Below are 16,753 nucleotides of genomic sequence, written 5' to 3'. Positions count from 1 at the left end.
TTATATCCGCATGTTACAACTATGCCTTAACTGTGTTCGTGGACTAAGAACTGGCCAAGGGGACTGCACTTGCAACCTAGACAAGTCGGTTGCCACTAGTTGTGGGAAAACCATGGGTCGGTTTTGGAATTGAGCTTCATTCATCAACCGACCAGGTTGGGGTGCAAAAGTATGAAGTGGGAAACTGTTCTTCTCAGGCTGTGGCTGAAATATCATCCCTGCAGAAAGTGGAAGCTCCCCTGGAACTCGTGAACCTTGTGGATGAAATTCCCTAGCTAGCTGGGTTGTGTAATGGCTCTGCAGACATCTGGCATTTCGAAGTGCTGGAATTTTGAGTTGCTTGCTTGAAGGCTCCAGCTCCTACAGACATCCATGCACGAGCAGCGGCAGCACTGCTCGAATCATCTCTTCGTATAGGTGGAACAGATGGCATAGCAGGTGGAATATCAGCTGGGGGAACTGATTTGAAGAATTTTGTTGCTTTTGAGCCTTTTCTGCCAAAATCCTCATAAACTGAACTGGGTCATTGAGGCCCTGCTCCTGTCCATGGGAGTAGTAGGCAGCTGCTTTGGCCATTTGTGTAGGAATACCATCAGAAGATGGATTCATTGCTCGATTGTTAAAACAATTACTTGAGATTTTTCCATTAGGCAATCCTCCATCAACAGCTACATTATTTTCGATCTGCTTTGAAGATACAACCCTTGCAAGACTCATGTTCCTTGAAACCATCTCTCTTGACTTGGAAGCCGCTGTCTCTGATTTATTTGAATTTTTCTTCTCAGTGATAAGATCAGCATTATTTTTGTTGGCGGTGGGTGGCAAGTTCAACTCAACTTGCTTTGAGACCTTGTTCTCAGGCTCAGAAAATTTCCTGGGAGGCAAATTTTGCTTCTTATGAATACTATTAACAGGCTTACCAGGCTTTGGCCCAGCAGCTGCAAACAAAGATGGCCTTCTTTCTGATGTTGGCCACTAACAGGACGAAATGAAGATGATTTCCCTTCTGAAGCAGGGACATTGAGAGGATGTGGCTTAGCAGGAACAGCGGTGTTATAAGTTACATCATCCTTTCGAACACCAGTAGAAGGAACCGGGGTCTCATAAGTTGCATCATCCTTTCGAGCATCAGCAGCACGCTGCAACTTTATAAACAGGGCAGATTCCTTTGGAGCACGATTCTCAAGCATTAATACTGGTGTTGGAAGTGGCTCATACTCTCCAACCCACCCACGACCAAACTTACAGCCCGTAGGCAATGCTTGCTCAATCCTGTGGGAAGCAACTTTCCATGCAACAGGTCCAAGAGTTGCAGCAAAGCGAGCCATACTCCTAACAAATGAAAATTCTGCTTGTAGTCCAACAAGAAGCAGCTGCTTGATTTCAGGCTCAAAGGTTGTAAATATTGACTCTGATCTGACCACCGGTTGACTCTGATCTTAAATTCGATTCATGGCATAGTCAACAATCTTAAATTCAATGTAAAGTTAATTGTCTATAAATAAAAGAAAATTATAAGCACAAGACAAATTATTATTGAAAGATACTTATATATAAAAAATAATTAATGTTTTGGTTATATATTTCATTCCATGCGGTTATTATTTTTATTTAAAATTGGATAAATCTTTTGACAAAATAGTTGAATAAATGCAATTAGAATTCTTATTATATATAAATTCAATATACGTTTTAATTATATAATTCATTTAATGCAAATAGAATTCTTATTTACCAATTGAATAAATTTTTTTATTAAAAATAAATTTGATAAATTTTATTAATATTTATAATAAAAATATTTTTAATAAAAGTCTTCTATAGAATTAAAATTTTCATATATTAACAAACTAGATAATATTAATAACAAAAATTATTTAAAATAATAATTTAAAAATATAAAGAACGAATATAATTATTTTTGTCACTCAAAAAGTTTTTCAGCAACCATTCTTTTGTATATATACGATTGTATATATACTATAACTATTCATAAATATAGATTATGGGAACCAAGGGTCTGTTGGGTACGACGATGAGATTAATTTCAGTGAGAGTGAAAATAACAATGACGGTAACGTAAGAGGAAAATACCATTTTGGACATTATCTTTTTTTTTTTTTGAATGAATTTTGGACATTAAGTTGAATGTGTTAAATTACTTAAATGTACATTTGTTTGTTTGACATTATTAAATGGGCTCTAACCGCACACTGGGTTTAGCCCAAGAGGTGACCAACTGAAGCACGGTAGGAATTTTCCCCTAAACCATTCTGGCCCAAAATGTTTTTAGTGATAAATTTGGTTTCAATATTTTTTCTGGAATTAACTTACTTTGCTTGGGCTTGTTTTGCTTATTTTTAAAAGGTCGATCCAATTTTAGAATTTTGGGCCATCTTCTTCACATAAAAAATATTTAAAAAAGAAATTTTCAAAAAAAACTCGACTGCGATGCTTCCACACGAGTCCTTGGTTCTCTCTTATAAACAGGAAAGAAAATTTACACAAACACACCTATAAAACAGATATCACTTGCACACATATCGTGAGATTCACAAATTCAGAAAGAGATAAAGTAACAACATATAAGTCGCTCTAGAATAAACTATCACTTGAGAATGTGATGGCACTTAAATACTACTGTATCTCTAATCATTTCTCTTTCATGTGTGGGTCTCTACTCTCCAATTACCGCAATGCAAGACAAAGTTTTTTTTTTTTCTTGTTCGAATGACACTCACAGACCCATGTAATTAACACACTCACAAGTCATAGAATTGAACTTTAATTAATTTGTTAAGTGAATCTTCATGAACCATAATTGAAGTCACAGACGACTGAAGCATGGGAGTGTCGTGACGAGCAGGTCCGGGAACCCGTCCGCCAGACGCAGGCGAAAATTAAAAAATCTCAAAATTGTGGGAGTCGCCACCAATCTTTTTTATCTAGGTGTGATTGGTCACCTATTAGCCCGGTTCTCAAAATTTTTAAATAAATTTTTATTTTTTATTATATTAAATCAAATTTTTATATTTTTATTTTCGAGCAAATAAGCTCTTATAACTCAAATTCTTATATTTCTATTTTCAAACAAGTAAACACTTATAACTAAATGTTGTTAGTTAACTTGACATTTTCATCTTCTATATTAATGTCACATCAATGCATGTGAATATAAAGAGAATAGGGAGTTTTTTTTTTTTTGTGAAAAGCATAATAAGAGTATTTTGACTAATAATAATTAATTAATAATTAATAATTAAAATTTATTTGATTTAAAATAAAAATATATAAACTTTATTAAATGCAACAGAGAATAAAATCTTATTTAAATTTTATTAAATAATTTTAAGAGTTTTCAAAACATTATACCTTTATAAAATTAGGAGTCTGTAGAGTTCCACGGAGCATTGTCCAAATTAGCTTTACTTGCTGCTCTAAGCATAAACTATTATGCTATGCTTTTATTTTGGCTGGTTTATGCTGTTCGTTAAAATTGCTAAATATTGAGCTTTTTGTTTTAATTCTAGAATTAATTTGCTTGCTGCTCTCTTTTTCTCTTTCTATATTTTTGCAGGTCCGAATAGCTCTTTGGAAAACCATTGAATTTTTCAAGACGACAGGCACACGATTTCAATGGTAAAATGCGTGACCTACGTAACCGGTTGAAGGAAGCAATTTCAATTCCACCCACGCGCAAACAATTTTATCAAATTCAAACCTAATATTTTTTTATATATAATTCTTTTTCTTTTCATCATTTTCATTTTTTTATTTTTCTTAATATATTTATGCACAAGTAAGACTTTAAATATTTTAGTATCACATGAATTTTAAAAAATAATTACTGTGCACTTTGTCATTTACCGTAGAAGTAAATGTATGTATTCTTTTTCTACCAAAATTATACTTGATTAAAAATATATATATCACACCCTAATAAGCCGTGAGAGACTGAATCATCGTTTCTATGCACTTCGATCTGTGGTTCCTAACGTGTCCAAGATGGACAAAGCATCTTTGCTCTCAGATGCAGTAGCTTAAAAGCATCTTTGCTCTCAGATGCAGTAGCTTATGTCAAGGAGCTCAAATCCAAGGTTGATGAACTGGAGGCTAAACTCCGAGTAAAATCTCAAAAGACCAAGTTGAATGTGATCAATGTTATTGATAATCAAAGCAAAACAACTACATTTAAAAGTACAAGGCCATCTCCTAATCATGAGCCCAAGACAATGGAAGTTGATGTCAAGAATGTAGGATCAGAAACCATGATCCGAGTTCAATGTCCAGATGTCAATTACCCAGCTGCAAGATCGATGGATGCTCTCAGAGACCTAGAGCTTCATGTTCATCATGCCAGCATATCAAACGTGAAGGAGCTGGGGCGTCAAGATGCTGTTGTCAGAGTTCCTACTGGATTGATAAGCGAGGAGGTGCTGAAGACTGCTATCCTTCAGAGATGCAGATTGAACTAGCTAGCAGCTCATTGTAGGATTTTGACTTGTGACGCAGTCCTTTGTTTTTCTTTCTTTGTATGGATTATCATGAAGCCACATAAATGTAACATTACTCCTTGTTACTCTTCTTTTCCTTCTTTCCTGTTCATTTTTTGCTTTTAAGTGAATGCATTAGTCTTGGTTTTGTTCTCTTTTTGTATCAATATTCTTTGCGACATGTCCCTGGAGTGTGCACCAAGAAGCGATGAAGCATTTGATATATATATGTTCTTAGGTCTTAGTATATTTCGGTGCATATTACAATTAAAACATAAAATATATATTGGTATTTTTGTGATGCACACTTAAAGAACACAATTAGTAGAATCGATCAATTACCTGGCCAGTACAGCAAGCCTTTTAGTTTACTCCACTATCCTGCCCTTGATCTTTGAAAATAAGCATTTTTAATTATTAAATATTGCTGATTAATTTTAACTTTAAATATCTATTTTATATTTTTTTAAAAAATAAATCTATTTACATTTTTGTAATTTTAATTTTTTACATTATATTTATAGTTTTTTTTCAATAATATTTTAGAAATATCATTTTTATCAATTAGTATCCTGTGCATATTTTTTGTTCTCAGAAGATATTAAACTATTAGTTCTGTTTAATAAAATTGTAAAATTACTCTTAAACGTAAATAATTAGATTTACTAATTTAAATTAAAAATATTTTGATAATTTTAATGGATAATATTAATAATGTAACTCTCTATGAAAGCAAAACTTATTAACAAAATTATAATTGAAAAAATATATTTACAGGATATTAATTAATAACAAACAATATAATGACCTATGACGAAAATTAATATAACAAAAGATGGAGATCATAAAGTTTACTTAAAAAAACAAATGCCTAATTTACCATACTTAATAATGTACACTAGTAAAACGGAATATTAGACACTATTCGCACGTGCCCAATTTCACTTTTATAGGAGTAATTAAGTTTTTGTCGCAGGTGTGTTGTCTCTATTTATTTCTTTATTCTTGTGCCAAATAATTCACGCCTTTCCGAATGAGGGAGTTACTTCTTTATGGGCCAGACTGAATGCCCTGTCCTGGAAACAAATCAGTTAATTGGTGCAAATATTTTATTCTTTTATTGACACAAAATTATAATTATTCAATAAAGCAAAAATTTCCCATGGCAATGTCTTTTTTCTTTTTTTTTTTTTATGTCCTTTATAGCTCAATTTGTTAAAAAAAATTATATCAAATATCAATATCATCTCATGACGCTAAATAATGTGATATTAACGTACCTAGAACAGACAGTGTAAACATTAGAGTATACCTAATAATTTGATTCAATCATTATGCAGTGTATACTATATATACATAAATGATTTTAACTACATTACAAGTTTGGACAATTGAATTTCAAAAGTATAGACCATAATTACTATTATTTGATTTTAGAAAGTACCATGAATAATATTTAACAATTTAAATGATGCAATGCCAAATTGATAATAATATTTCGTATTTTTTATGTAACATACGAAAACTAATAGTAGTAGTCCAATGACAACAATCAATTTATCTATATGTTTTTATTTTAGAAACAATTTATTTATTTATATGACATTTTATATTAACTCTAAATTTCATTATACAACGATATTTGCTTAAAAATAGTTAACAAAACATCCATTATTTATGGCTAACTCCACCATTAATATTTCCTTTTAAAAAATCCACCGATATTTTATTTTTTATTATATAAATATTTTAAAAAATCATAGCAACGCGCGGGCAACACTGCTTATGTTTTACTTTTGTAGACAGGATCAAACTTTGACAATATTTTACTTTTGCACTAGCTTATGTAAAGAATGAGATAGTGAGCTAGGCAGTAGGATACGTTTCCAATCTAGATTGATTAGTACCACAGAATTTCTCTGAGCGTTTTTATAGTTTATATTGATTAAGAGGTCTTAATCTGTCAAAGTCTCTCTTCTACTATTATTGCTTTAACAAATAATGGAAAGGGTGTTGGTAGAAAGAGGCATCTTGTTCGCATTTGATTTTCTGTAGCTCAACGCATATATTGCATTGCTAGGGTTTAGGTTGCATATCGAAGGTAGACTTTCTGATTATCCTACCATGCATGCTATCTTTATTGTTATCAACAGTCATTCCTTCCATCTTTTATTGTGTGATTTAGAGCACTTGATCATCTCTCAACCCATTTTGGCATGTGACAATCCAGCAGAGATGAGGGATACTGATGCCATTCGTTTTTTTTTCTCCTGCCTGCTTTTACCAGCTTTCAATTCCATCTCTTTAGTGTTTTCAACTACGGAATAGTTGGCATATGGAAGAGACCAACTAAAAAGGGTGTAAGGGAATTGATATTAATCAGTTCTAGTTCAGGCTAGTTAAATAAGTTTAAGCTCATCAAATTCAACTACTAGTTGATATAATTAATTTTCAATTTCGCTTTCTACCCTTTTGGTCCAAGATGGGCCTATCTGTGCCACTTCTGGCTTAGACTCAATTTTCAATTTAAAATTTTTTTGTAATAATGGGCCTCTGGAACCCAAGCTAGCTAGTTGGTTGGGCCTTCGTCTTTTCTTTTGGGAATGCATCTATTATTACACAAATATAAATCCTTGACTTCTGAGGATAGATGTATTTCTTTATAGCCCGTTTACCTGTTCAATTAATTCCCACTATAAACCACAAATTTAGTACTCAACAACCAGGGTTAATTACTGTCAACAACCAGTATGAGTACCCATAATAACTATGGTGAAGAAGACTTGAATTAATGTCCAAAGAAATTTTTGGCAAAAGCTTGTAATAATCAATGAAAAACTAGGAATAATCTTATAATTTCTAACAGCACAAAAAAGAAAAGGAAATGAAGGGGATGCTCTCTGATTAGCTAAAATCTTACAGCTAGCAATTGTTAGGTTGTTTCTTTCACCAACCTACACGAGCACAAGGCGTGTGGACAAAACCCAGATTTAATCCGTTAATCTACCAAAATTTCTAAGTTAGCCAACAGTAAACCACTCTGCAGCCCGTTTTGTGCAAAAAAAAAAAAAAGGAGTGCACTGGTTCTTTAGAACAACGCCACTGTCAAAGTAGGTAGTCAGCCCTAACCAATTCAGGAAATTTCTTCACACAAAACCTTCACTCCTTCGAATATGTTGTACAAAAGAAACACACACACACACACATATATATATATATATAACAAAAACTTGGTTAAGAATTGGAAATCATCAAAACTTTGATGAGAACATTGAATTTTCGCACAAGCGGTGAGAAAAGTTAGCAATGTATTTTTCGGAATAGTATCTAGCTTGTTAACAAGACAAAAATTACTACTTGGATCAATCAATTATTTAATTATTGGAGGTTGATTTGAGTTCAAGAAAGCCTGTGTTTTGTGCTCTGACCCGATATTGGACTAATTTAAGGTTTTCAATTTTTACTTGAACTGTTGCAGGCTCGTAAAACTGTTGCTTTGCTCGGATCTGAAATATAGAGTTCAGCAAGAGAATTATTATTAACAAAAATCTTGGGAGATATATCTCCATTAATAACATTGTTTTTTCTGTTTAATATTTATTTTTTGGGTCTCCATCGAAAGATTATAGGCTAGGTGAGGTATTCTACTAAACCTTTACTGGTTACAGCCAAGGCAGCAAGCCATCAATGATCAAACAGCAACTACAGGGAAGTCAATATGAATAACTGATAGGCCAAGAGCACTGTGGAGTATAGGAGAGTTGCACCATGGATAAGGAAGTTGGAAAGCCGACAATCTTGTGATTGTGCAGTCGGACACGACACGACCCCACGTTTGCTCTGTGCTATTCCAATAAATAGTTAATGTTTTTGACTTACTGCACTCGTTGTTTTATTTTCCCAATTTTAGAATATTTTAAATTCGGTCCATGACCAACCATTAATATTGCATCTAATTTGTGTTTCTTTTCCATCAAACGGTGTTAAGGTTTCTTGATTGAGGAGGAAAAGTCTCCCCAAACTGATAAGATCTATCCTGTACGGAACCAATATACTGACGCAGTTTGAAGAAATAGTATAACTATTTTGGTCAGGAAGATTAATTTACATTTATTGATTATCATAGTACCACTATAAATTCTACTGAAGTTCAGTAGCCTAACGCGACACGGATTTATTGCCTCATTAGTTCAACCACATGGGCTGGCAATGCACATTAATTTGTTTTTAGGGATATGTTTTATTAATAAGAGTTTATATTTATTATGTTATTGGTGTTAATATATATTTTTAAAGAATTGCAACTCAATTTTTTTAAAAAAAATTAAATCTCTGTTTGTAAATATTAATTTTATTACGATGTGAAGACATGATGAATTGATAATATGTAAATTTTATATTGATAATACATTAAATAAAAATTAAAAAGATCATGATATGGGATTTTAAAATAAATATGAAATTTGAATCTTGAAAATTAAAATTTAAAGATATAACTCGGGATAAAAGAAAATTAAGTATTATTATGTATTTCAAACTTTCCTCCATATATACACACATATATTACTATTATTGTTAAATGTTGAATTTATTGTTTGATATTGATCGAAGAAGTACTCAATGTATCCAAAGTTTAATAGTTGATGATAATTGAAAACTCAAAAACAAATTTTACTTATCATTTTAACAATATGAAATCTGAAGAGATTAATTTATAAGATAATAATAAAGAAAAGGACGTATTTAATTGGCAGATGTTTACTATGACACTTGTGTTTCTTATAAAAATTCATATGATTACAATTAATTACGCATTTCACAACCCGATCGAATAAGAGGTAAACGATCTCACATGGCCTAAAATATTGACTTTGACAGATCTTTTGAGGAATTAAACAGAAAACCTCGCAATCGGAATCTAATGTCATATTTACCCACTTCACAATTCGACATGCAGATTTCACACTGTTATTTTTCTGCTATTAATTATAATTTGGCCCAGAAAAGAAGAGTGTAATTAAAGGACTTAATCACTGCTTGATCGCTTCCAAATCTCCTCAAGCTCCCTGGCAAACGCCTCTTGTCTACCCACAACGATTGTAATGTGATCTTTGTTTTCGACAGCCTTAACTCGAGCACGAGGGATTCTTCTTTGAACATCGTAGCTACATTCCAGCGGGATTACTTCGTCGTCTTTGCCGTGGAATATGGTAACGTCGCATTTTACCCGGTCGCGGACGGCGTCCAGATAGCGGTCTAGCTTGCTGGCGGTGCCACAAATAATGTTGTGAAGAGTATGCCAGGCTGCGTTATGGGTGTGGCAGAAGAAACCTTCAAGCAAAAAAGTCCTGATCCTGGAAAAATGACAAAAAAAATTTATAGATAAAATTGCATTAAAATTCAAGCGACTTTGGTAGATGAAGGTCAGCGTCAAGAAGCATAGTGTAAATGAACGGGTGTCCAGAGAGGACAGCAGGACGTAATAAATGCAGAAAACCAAATTCATTTCTTGCATTAATCGTCTGTCTCCATCAGTTGGGACTTCATTCTGAACTACATTTGACTTGCGTTCACCCAGCCATTGACCGACAAAGTTTAAATACCAATTTTTTTTTTTGAAATGTAAATACCAATTAACCCATGCTTTAAATACCATTCGTTGGTTGCTTTAAAGATTTTATTTTTTTTATTTGAAAAAAATTAAAATCTAATTCTTTGAATAAGAGAAAGGGATTTGTATATCAATTATTCAGTTAAATGCTTAAATACTAATATCTTTTAATTTTCTCTCTGATTTCATAATTTTTTCCTCTCTTTAAATGTAGGACAGGATCATTTTTTCTTTTAAATAATTGATAATTAATGCATACATTTAGAGGGAGGAGGAAGGCATCTTATTACAACTTCTTTTACATTTACTAATTTTTGGCTCAAAAGTTTGAAAAAAAAATAAACGTAGCTTGGTCTTGTATTTAGAAAATAATTTTGATTTAACAAATTGACTAGGAGGGCCTTCAAGTGGTATAGAAATAGGAAAATTCTATTGCTATAACATATATATATATATATTCAATTGGTACGGGAATAGGACAATTGATCTGTTGCTACTAAAATTTTTCTCCCTCCCTGCATTTTGAGACCACTCGAAAGATTTGCAGGGGACAAATGTAAGTACAAGGCTGAAATAGACAAGCCTCTTTCACCTTAATTTGTATTTTGGACGGTGAGGTATATATACATCAGGTATTTGCATTCATTAGATAGTTCTCCACCCGATAGGGGTAGCTGTGCAGGGATAAATGTGGTTGGGTGGATGAAAAATTACGAGTGATCATTGTAATTTTAATGTTTTGGTTGAAACAAAGAGCTTGAATTTGAATTATGGAATGTTTCAAGGGCATAGACCTACATAACTACTATGTAATGAAGTTAAGGGGAATAATTTGCTCAAAAAAAAAAGTTAAGGGGAATAATAAAGTTGGTTATTTCAGGCAAACAACCTATAAAAGGTCACTCTAGAGTACAATAATTATCGGAACGTGCAAAACTAGATTGATTAGTAGTTTTGGTATATATTTACAAACACAAAAGAGAGCCCAAAAAGAAGCTGATTGTGAAACTCGGACAGTGAAAGACGACAATTACATGGTTTAGTGTATGGGATTATAGTTAAGGTTGTTTGGGTAGACACGACTTGATGAGGAGGTGTAAAAATTAGGATTGACGAAATTATTACCTGTTTCTGGTGATAAGTTTGGTGAGAAATTCCCACAGCCGGTGGTTCTTGCATATGACCAGGCAAACCGTCCGGGTGATGTGCTCGTACCAGCAACCAATGGATGCACAAAAAGCCATCACCGGCCACACTCGTCGGGGTGCTACTTTTCGCATAACATATTGTGTTGGTGGTTCACCCTTCGGCACTGGATAATATGGCTGCCATATTCATGCATTTATAACTTGTTAGACTAATTCTTGGCTGCAATGAAAAAAGTTCTTGTCTAAGAAAGGAAGATTGGTAAAAAAAAAAAATTACCGGTGCAAGTAAGGTGAGGGACTTGACAGATCCAGGGTGTTTTACAGCTATAGCAAGGGCTAAGATGCAGCCTAAGGAATGAGCCACAATGTGGAAAGATTTAACTTTGTATGCTTCAAGCACGGACTTTTCAATCATGTCCACATGCTCTCTTAAGGTGTAAAGGGAGTCTGTGGGCTTAGGACTTCTTCCAAAACCCAGTAGATCAACTGCCAACAACCGATAAGTTGATTTAGCCGTGCTTGAAAAGTTGGGGAATAAAGTTTCAGTCCAAAATGCTGATGATGAAATGAAGCCATGAATGAATAACACATCTTCTCGTGCTTTATCTGACATCACAAATCCAATAGCAAGCTTCAAAAACTGAATGTAATAAATGAAAGGTTAATATGAATATGATGATAGTTATGTAATCATATTTTTGGCTAATACTTGGTAGAACTCCATTTACCTTTTGGTCCCTGAGCTTTGACAAAAAGGGTGTCTTTGCTAGAAGAGGTCCAAGAATTACAGAGTTTACAATCGCAATCAGACCATCTAGGAATGGGATGCAATTGCTGCCCAACCATCTTGCCCTGAAGCATTTCCACAATGGTAGAGTTAATGGTGAACGTTGATCGCACTGTTCCTTTCTTGATCTTCTCGCAAGATTGTATGATGGTGCCATCCAATTTGAGCTTCTTCAGCTCATTGACGGTCAGCTTTGAGACCTCGGTCACAAGAGAAGGACGTGAATAGAGGGTATCTGAAATGTCCTCCAGCTGTAACTTGCTTGGAGTGAGGCAAACAATCTTGGATTCGCCCTGTTCCGAGACTAAGATCTTGCCGCTGCCAGTGATGGCTTCTTTAGCAGAGGAGCAGTAACAAGGCTTCCATTCAGCTTCAATGCAGAAGTCAATCACTTTGTAAACAAAGCATAGAATGAAATCAACAAGGTCAAGAATACAGAAGACAATGAAGCTCACAGCCTTATTCAGAACTCCTCCTATTAATGTTAAGACCGATCTGATTTTGCACATTACATCCATTTGAGAGAACCCCTCTTCCCAACCCTGCCTCAATAGCTGATTACACTCCAAGGAGAAAGAGTTAAAAGAGACCAAGAGAGAGACAGAGAGGAGGAGTTACAAGGACAATGTAAGGTGCTTCGGCTTTTTAGACTTGAAAATAACTGTGAAACAATTGACGGCACCTCAGCCTAAAACTATCTCATCCCTCCTCTCTGTTCTCTCATAATATGTAAATCCTACACTAACATAAATAGAAAGCCAACGGTGGAATATATATATACATATATATATTTATTGGGGTATATAGGTCCTACAATAAGTTCTCTGAAAATGGGTGACGGAACTATTCCACCATATGCGACCTTCTTGAACTCTACCCTGATACCCAAATATTTTGGTCATGAAATGGAAGCGTGTGGGAAGCTTCTCATAAAGCTTAATGGGAGAGAGAGAGAGAGAGAGAGAGAGAGAGAGAGAGCATGATACAAATTAACAGGTGCGGATAAATGAATTCATTGTTTCATTTAACATCGTTTGTTGGCCAAGGAAAAAAAGGGGTAGGTGGTGGTTGAACCTACAGGGGAAGAAAGAGTTGTTACAATTCTTCTCCTTAGCCAAATATTCAGCCTAAAATTAAGCTTTCTTCCCATACCTCCTCAAATAAATTTATTTTTTTATATTAGATATACGTGTTTTTCTTCCCTTTTTCTCAAAGCCAGGGGTTAAGAATTAGGAAAAGATAAAAGAACTAGGGGCACAAAATCACTTTCTTGCCACCATGAGATTCAATTATAGGTCACCTCTTATCTTCTTTCTCATCCACAATGTCACAACTCATCCCTTGTTCTGGAGGCTTAAGCGAATCAGTAATGTAACTATTATTTTTTATTTCAAAATGAACAGCTTTCTTTTGTCCAAAAGCCTCTTGTATTTATTGCTTGCTTTCTTCTCCACATGACTTTCATATTCCCTTTGGTAGTGACACTCACCACCGTCTTTCTTTGGGGCTTATTAATGTTAAGTTAATTGCGTCTTCTTCCTTTGCTCTTGGGGTCAGCAATCGGTGGATTCGTTTAGTTTGGTTTGTCATAATTAAAAATCAAATGTATTAAATATTTTTAGAAAATCAATTAGAATTGATTAAATTTAAAGAATGATCAAATTGACCAAATATTGAAATAGTTCGATCGGTTTAGTTTTGGATCAAAAGATTTGAAATTTTGTTATTTTTGTTTTTCGTAAATTACAAATATTGAAATTTATAAACTTCATCCTTAATTATGAAATTACAAATAATCTAAATATAAAAAAATATAACATTTGTCATTTCACTCACATAATTATATCTTTTCTCGTAAGCCATCAAGTTAACATTCAAAAGTTTTACTATCTACATTTTAACATGCAAGATTCAACATAATAAAATTAATATCTACAAAATAAAACCATCTAATACAAGATAATTAACCATTGTATATCATTAACTTAGTAATACAAAAATATAATTTTATATAAATTTAAAAAATATATAAAATATATATATAAATATATTAGTTTGGTCTTTTGATTGGTTTAGTTCAAAAATTTTAAGATCGAAAATCGACCAAATAAACCAATTGGATCAAACTTTTTAGACCAATAGAATCAAAATGAAGTACTTGAATTGAAGCATTTTATTCGGTTGGATTGTTGCTCCAGTCTAATTTTGATAAGCTTAATTTACTTAAAGTAATGCCAGCAAGGAAGAATATATAATTGGTAATCGCGCGCGTAATATTTATGAGGATCAATGCTTCCTCTTAACCAAGTTATTAACTCCCCTATGCCAAATCGCGAAAAACATGTAGTGTGTCCATGCGAGAAATAGAGACAGGCAGAAATTTTCCACCCAGCGTGCTGCACGCACTTTCAAGGAAACTCTTGTATAGTATCGTGTTACTCGGGACCAAATTAATTCAAAAGGATTTCAACATAAACTGCTTATGATCTCTATTCGTCCACGATACGTTCCCATGCTCTTGCCAAACACATTACATGCCACAAGTGAAGTCATTAATTAACTTTCGAACAAGTTTAACAACCAGGAGGACAATCCTTAGTAGAATAAGGTTGTAATCGCTAAATTATTAGTCACATAGTATCATTGATTACTGTTGCATTAGGGCGGAAAAGGTGCGATACATGCAACGAAATTAAGAAAATAGCACTGTCATATCTGTTGCATCTTTCCGAACGCCTTTCACTTTTAATTGGTTTAATCAACTTATTACCCGGTCATTGTTTTGCAATTTGCTTTACCAAACTAATTCGGTTTTCCGAGATATCACTTCTTGTGATTATGATGTTTCAAGAACAGCAATCTGCAGATTTAATGAGCCTCTATTCGTGGTGAGTTATAGGTTCGGAACCTTTAATTTCATGTTCATCTAAAATATGATTGATGTTATCTTGCGTGTCTTCCTATGGGCCTAAAATGATTATGATATTGATGCTGACATGGAAATGGGCATTATCAACAATTTCCTGCGGATTTCACTGGCTAATAGATGATCTTGTTGATAGAACAACGTATGCTTTATAAGCCAGTCTGTTGGGTGTATAAAGAAATATATTATATTATTTTAAGTACGTATTTGTAATTAATAAAAGGTATTTTCTTATTTTTATAAAATCATTGATATCTGCAAGATGATATAAAGTTAATGAAATGTTTTATGTTTTGCAAAAGGAATTATAAGGTGTTATAATTATGATATACTTTTTTTTTTGAAAATTATAGTTATGATATCTTAGTGCATCAAAGTATTATTCTTAATTAAATTTTATCAAGAAATAAATATTGATAAACAGACACATAATTATATTCCTCACATGCGGCTTGAATTAATATGTGCATACTTGTTACATGAATAAGTTCACATAAAAATTTCATTTGGTAAATAAATTCTTATATGACAGTTTTTTAAATGATCTTTAAACTTAAAATTATCAAGTTACCTTATACTTTGAAATTCATCAAAAATTATCTTAATCAAAGATACTTAAAAAATGGTGGATACTAGATACAACATGAAACATTTGAAAGTAAATAAATAATCAATAGAGAATTCCTCACTTTAAATGAAATTAAAAAAAATATTTTAGTGCATCTTGACAGGTAATAATTCAAGAAAGTCTCCGGCCAAAGAAAATAGAGATGTAACAAAAAGGTTTATCAATTCTCTAAAAATGAGTTTGACTATGAGATTCAGGTGTTAACTTGTCAAAGACAATATATAGTAGACACTACATTATACTTAATACCTTGTCAGGATATTAATTAGCCTTTGTCGAAGACAATATAATAAGATAAACTCTTGCTATGTGGATTCCAGACCCCAAAAGCTGTGAACAAAATACAAACACGCCTCTTGCCATATATATATCTAGACTTTCTAGTTCTGACAGAATTAATTAAGCGTACCTATGCTTTTCAAAAAAAAAAAAATTGCTTCTAGCTAGGACCATAGTTCATCATAAATGGACCTGCATAGCACTATAATAAAAGGGATATACGAAACTCCTGTTATTATATATGTGTTTAGAAGATAGTGGTTAATTATTCTGTTTATTCAATTGGACAGCATTGAGGTGTATATTCTTTTTGTTTAAAATCTAAAGTATCAAGCCTATTAGATGAAGGTGTAAATAAGGGGGTCCTGCAATATTTGAATGCTTAAATGTTGATAAAATACCCAATCTTTGTGTGATGATGCTTTACATTAATTGTCAAAACTAGTGTCCATGAGGTTTTGTTTAATGGAAAGGAAAAAATTTGAAAATCTCTAAGTCTCAAATTCTAATATTATCCTATGTAAGTTTGGTCTAATTTTATATTGATTTTTTTATGAATATGATATGTAATATATATTTGATTTTAAGTGAAGTTAAAATAAATTGTGAAGACCGAAATACTGACAATAATATTGGGATTCTGCACTTTCGTTAGTAAGAGTGAAATAATGCTATATATGCTTGTAACAAAAAGATGTTGGCAATTCGGACCATAGGACTGTTAATCGTATAAGAATAAATATCTTATAGAAAATTATAAGAAATAATCCTTTTCATAAATCTAATTTAAAAATATATTTCATTATAATTTTATTTATTTTTAGTCAATTTTTGACATGACTTGACAATAATGCATTTTAAACAATTTCAAACAAATTAAA

The 16,753-nt window shown here is 32.8% G+C and overlaps 2 protein-coding genes and 1 pseudogene across 2 annotated transcripts; 1 reads left to right on the top strand and 2 right to left on the bottom strand.

Annotated features, from left to right (window-relative positions):
- Positions 1–2,106, bottom strand: LOC18605969 (uncharacterized; annotated as a pseudogene).
- Positions 2,107–3,644: 1,538 nt separating this feature from the next.
- LOC148763834 (transcription factor bHLH14-like) lies at positions 3,645–4,475 on the top strand. Its single transcript, XM_088804632.1, has 2 exons — positions 3,645–3,657; positions 4,006–4,475. Exons 1-2 carry the CDS (start codon positions 3,645–3,647, stop codon positions 4,473–4,475), a joined length of 483 nt encoding a protein of 160 aa, XP_088660758.1.
- Positions 4,476–9,250: 4,775 nt separating this feature from the next.
- On the bottom strand, positions 9,251–13,051 carry LOC18605967 (putative lysophospholipase BODYGUARD 3). Its single transcript, XM_018118294.2, has 4 exons — positions 11,981–13,051; positions 11,530–11,858; positions 11,230–11,429; positions 9,251–9,847 (listed from the first exon to the last, which is right to left on the bottom strand). Exons 1-4 carry the CDS (start codon positions 12,555–12,557, stop codon positions 9,520–9,522), a joined length of 1,434 nt encoding a protein of 477 aa, XP_017973783.1. The 5' UTR covers positions 12,558–13,051; the 3' UTR covers positions 9,251–9,519.
- Positions 13,052–16,753: the final 3,702 nt, after the last annotated feature.

Source organism: Theobroma cacao, chromosome 3 (genome assembly GCF_053813885.1).
Source record: "Theobroma cacao isolate CCN51 chromosome 3, ASM5381388v1, whole genome shotgun sequence".
NCBI lineage: Eukaryota > Viridiplantae > Streptophyta > Magnoliopsida > Malvales > Malvaceae > Theobroma > Theobroma cacao.
Note: the sequence above shows the minus strand (reverse complement) of the source record. Positions and strands in the feature narration are given on the sequence as shown.

Coding starts and splice junctions, on each gene's coding strand:
- LOC18605967 (XM_018118294.2), bottom strand. CDS start 12,557: ATGGATGTAATGTGCAAAATCAGATCGGTCTTAACATTAATAGGAGGA. Junction 11,859..11,980: donor CAAAGCTCAGGGACCAAAAG/GTAAATGGAGTT, acceptor TTGTGATGTCAG/ATAAAGCACGAGAAGATGTG. Junction 9,848..11,229: donor AAACTTATCACCAGAAACAG/GTAATAATTTCG, acceptor TCATTTTTCCAG/GATCAGGACTTTTTTGCTTG.